Source organism: Oculina patagonica, unplaced genomic scaffold (genome assembly GCF_052425735.1).
Source record: "Oculina patagonica isolate OP01 unplaced genomic scaffold, crgOcupat unplaced1424, whole genome shotgun sequence".
Lineage (NCBI taxonomy): Eukaryota > Metazoa > Cnidaria > Anthozoa > Scleractinia > Oculinidae > Oculina > Oculina patagonica.
In genome coordinates, this window is record NW_027557437.1 from 1 (window position 1) to 4,469 (window position 4,469).

Below are 4,469 nucleotides of genomic sequence, written 5' to 3' on the forward strand. Positions count from 1 at the left end.
AAATAAATTTGAAAAATTGCCTAAAATTTGCCAGGTTGGTCAAACACCCTTTTGACAATCACACAACAATCCAGTTTTAATTATGCAAATTTATGAAAACTTCAAATTTCCATTTGATAAGTCGGACAAACAAATTTAAATTGGATGTTGGTCTCTTGTTGAGGTTTGAGAGAAAGTCAATGAAATCAAATTTCCATCACATGTCATTATTGGGAAGAATGCTGAGACCAGTTTTGACTGTAAATTACTGGGAAGGAACAGACAAAAATAGTCATTTGAAAAAGGCATTCTCGTCCCCAGAGCCGCTTATCCTTCTTAGCTGGCTGAGCCTGGGGCTCGATAAACAAGTGGCTATTGGGACACATGATTTGATTGGCTAGATTTTTTAACAAAGAGAATTTATATCTATCCAATCAAATTAATCCTTGTACAATTCTCTAACACCAAAGGGATTTTAAAACGGTTAATTTAATTTGCCAATTTAAAATTTGAATTTTCTTTGTTAAAGATCTACCCAATCAAATCATGTGTTCCCAAAGCCACTTGTTCCTCATGCCCTAGTCTTAGCCAGCTACAAGGGACAGGCAGCTCAGGGAGAAGTATGTTGAAAGAAAGTTATTATTATTAAAGAAAAAAAGGTATGCAAGCCATTGCATATGATCTTGTGCACTTTGCACTCCACCCCAAGGGAAGTACCTCCACCTCTATCCCCCACCCTGGGGGCAAGAAACTTAGCAAACCAATGAAAGTGAAAATTCCGAGAAAGCATCATACCATGGGTAAATTTTTTTATTTCTTATGAACAGTTAAATATATACTTAATTTAGTATTTTTTGAAAACAAAAGTTGAATGCAAAATATTTTACATATTTTTTATGGGAGTAACCAAAATATAAAACTTTCTGTCGATATATGTCATTTTTGGTATTGGTTTCCAAGAACAATTCATAGAACTTCTACTGTGTATACTATAAAACTATAAATGGGATGTTCATTTCACTGCAACTACCAGAATTTGTTAAGTGTTTTATATCATTTCTTTAATGCCACTAATGGTTAAACGACAATATTGCAATTCTAATAATAAAAAGCCTGTGATTTTACTGGGTAAATTGACTGAAATAGCTGTGTATAACACCCATTTTCAGTAGCAAAAAAATAAAAAAATAAATTATTATTAGTACATGTCCCAGTGATACTTGAAAAAGGCTCTTTAAAAAAAGACCATACTACCCCACGGAAGAGATTGGAAATACCTGGGGGCGGGAAGAGTCTTAATTTCCAGAGGGGTGGGAGTTCTTAGGAAAAGTCCCTTTCAAGGGGGAGGTATGGATAATTTATAGAACTACACAATATTATAAACAATACATTAGTAAAGGTTGAAAGCCATCAGCTTAATTTTTTAACAACTAGTTTGACACTAATTCTTCAGACAGTATTCTCTTCAGCTTTCTGTGAATCCTCTCTATTTTTCCTGGTTTCCATGGTAACAGTGTTTCTGATGCGCACTCTGATAACACGGGTGAGATTTTTGTTTTGAGCATGAATTGGTGCTCTCTGTAGCAATCCAGGCTGACCCCAGTATGACAACAAAATATCTCGACAAATAACCTGCAATCAAAAAACATAATTGGTGGTGGGAGGGTTCTCAAAGGCTGAAAACTTTAAGAAAAACATACGAGGCTTAATTGGAAATTCCAGAGGGATGGAGTCTTAGGGAAAAATCCCTTCCATGGGGAAGGTATGGATAACTTATGGAACTACACAATACCAAAATACATGATACCATAAGACCCTCAAAAATAAGCTTCACTCCCTTCCCCCAAAAGGAAAGTCCCAAAATGTCAGACGAAAAAGATTTCTTTTTTGTAGCATATACCAGTCATTTTGAACAACTTTCTTTTTGCTTTGACCAATCAAAATCTACAAGGATTGGGGGTAAAGTTGACACCATGGCAAGGGGCAGATTTCCCACCAACGCTTGTCATCGTTTTGTGATTATTTAGCATTAATTTTGTCTAACCTGAAGGTTGTTGGTTAGAAGATTTCTTGAACATTGATGCTCCGTTATATTACATGCAGACACGCAGTCAAAGAAATCACATTGCTTGTTGCTCTCGCAAGTTGGCTGTTCAAGATAATCCTCCATTTGTTTGTTGGGGAACACAGTGTCGATATCCAGGGCTACAACTCTCTTATCTTTAGTGATACCAAAATTACCAGGTTGGATATCACAGTGATGCAGTTTTCCCAACGTTGTGTTAGAAAATTCTTCTGAAAGGTCTAAAAAGTCCAAAGCTGTTTTTAAGCGTTTTTTCCAAGCCATTGGCTTTTTAAATGGACTAAATGAAAATTCCTCTAAGGTCTCCACTCTCTCAACAGCATAGAATCTTCCACAGAAGCCATATACCCTCGGAATGTGTTTCATGTCTTGTAGTAGTTGTAACTTGATGAATTCATCTCGTTGAATAAGGAGCCACAAACTTGACATGTCTTCCCAGGATAGTTTTCCCAATGGATGCGGCTCCCAAAGAAGTTCTAGAATCCTTTGTTCTGTGATAATGTCGTTTGGGCCAAAGAATGAGAGTTCATTCTTTACATGATCAGACACATGAGATATGAAGAGTTGGTTAATGCGGTCTTCATGGTCTAGAGGTTGGTCATCTGTTCAATAACAGGCACAAAATAAATGTTGGCTATTAAATCACATTTGCGTTACAATAATTATTGAACCTATCTACAGCTACCACTTATAAAGTAAGAATTAACTGGTGGTTGTAGTAGAGAGGTGTCTGTTCATTGGTTGGTTTCATCATGGTGGGTGGGGACAGAGGGTCTGAGCTTCCTTCCCACCCCTTTCTTAGTAGTTCCCACCTCTGTGCTATTTCTATTGCAAAATGTTAAGAAATTTTTCACAATTTCTCCCAGTTCCTGTCACTTTGGAAATCCCGCTTCCCGCCCCTCTCTTCTTCTGACTCCAGCACCCCTCCCGGGCCATTGTGCAGAGGTGGCCATTATTGGAGGTGTGTCTGTTATTTCATTCACTGAAAGCTGTGCAAAGCCAGTCTGGGTATGGCCGAAGCTTTATTTGACCCTAGTTAAAACATTTGAGGTTTCGTCCTAAACAGCCACGAGATGCCAAAGTCTGCAATTTACATCCCTGAAATGAGACAATGAGCATCTCCATTCTTTCTCATGCAAACTAACTATCCAACATTTCTTTTTGACTTCAATTGTGTTGGTCAGACACAATCTAGGGTGGGCTGTTTACCATTTGGTGGAATGATCATTCCGGTTGGAATGACCGTTAATAAATGGTAAGTGTTTTTCCAAAAACAAATCAGCAAACTCACCGAAATTGATGGCGCTCTATAATTCAGTTTCTGGTTATTGTATTCCCATGATGGGAGACCAGAAATAGACAGAAGTTTCCAACAATTTATACCAACAAGGATTAAAGGACTACCTGGATTTTCTGGTAGATTACTGTTCCATTTGCTTTCCAACTGAAATTTCCAGGATTTTTGGTTAAATGGTAAGCACCCCTAGTTGAAATAATAGCCATTTGCAATGCATGCAAAGGGCTATAACTACATGTCCCTCTTGCCTACGCATGCATTGCATTCCTATATAATGCTGAGTAATCATATAATCAGTGCCATATGGAGTCTGCTCCCCCTCCCCCTCCCCCAGGCTTACACTTACCACTGGGTCCACTGTATAACAGATCTTCCAACTTTTCAAAATGATGCGGCTCTCTCTTTGTCTTGAACACAATGTCATTATTTTTCCATGTGCCAGAAAATACAATCGTTGTGTTCTTATGTGCAAGGCAGTCTTGGATAGCAAGTTCTTTGCTGACACACAAGTCATGACAAAGGTTTCCTCCAGTAGTGCCACTGTTGAAATCTTTGCACTTAGAGTAATGAGTAAAAAACTTTTATTGACAACTTAATTGTATTTAACTGGGAGTTTTGTGCCCCGGCAGGGATACTCCCTATAATGGCCTTTACGGAGAGGCTCCGCCCCGAAAGGTGTACCTTTTTCAGGCTTCAGGTATATAAAAGAGTAAGGATTTTACAAGTTTAGGTATACAAAAGGGTATGGAAATTTATCATTTAGGTTTTTCAAAGGGCCTTTGATTAAAATATTTCGAACAGATGCAATTTATGGCTGTATTATTTCAATTTATTAAGTGCTACATGAAAATGACAAGAAAACGTCGTGTTCTAAGTCTATGCCATGTCTTTCAGGTATATGAAAGAGGTACCTTTTTCAGTAAAAGGTATACGAGAGGGGTACAATTTCTGTCACAATGGTATATAAAAGGGTAAGGGGTTAGAGCTCTGGGCGGAGCCTCCCCGTACAAAACTTTTTTTGAGTTCCCCCCTCAGGGGTTTTGCGCCAATTTCAATATGTTAAAGTAATTTATTGGGCTTCCTGTGAGACGCATGCAAAAATAATGAGAT

The 4,469-nt window shown here is 38.0% G+C and overlaps 1 protein-coding gene across 1 annotated transcript; it reads right to left on the bottom strand.

Moving 5' to 3' along the window:
* Nucleotides 1–1,023: 1,023 nt before the first annotated feature.
* Nucleotides 1,024–3,937, bottom strand: LOC144639869 (divergent protein kinase domain 1C-like; the record flags this gene model as incomplete). The annotated part of the gene is given in 4 exon segments (XM_078499146.1): nucleotides 1,024–1,532; nucleotides 1,534–1,611; nucleotides 2,024–2,664; nucleotides 3,706–3,937. Coding segments are annotated over 4 exon segments (1,074 nt in total), but the record flags the coding sequence as incomplete, so codon positions are not given.
* Between the last annotated feature and the right edge of the window lie 532 nt (nucleotides 3,938–4,469).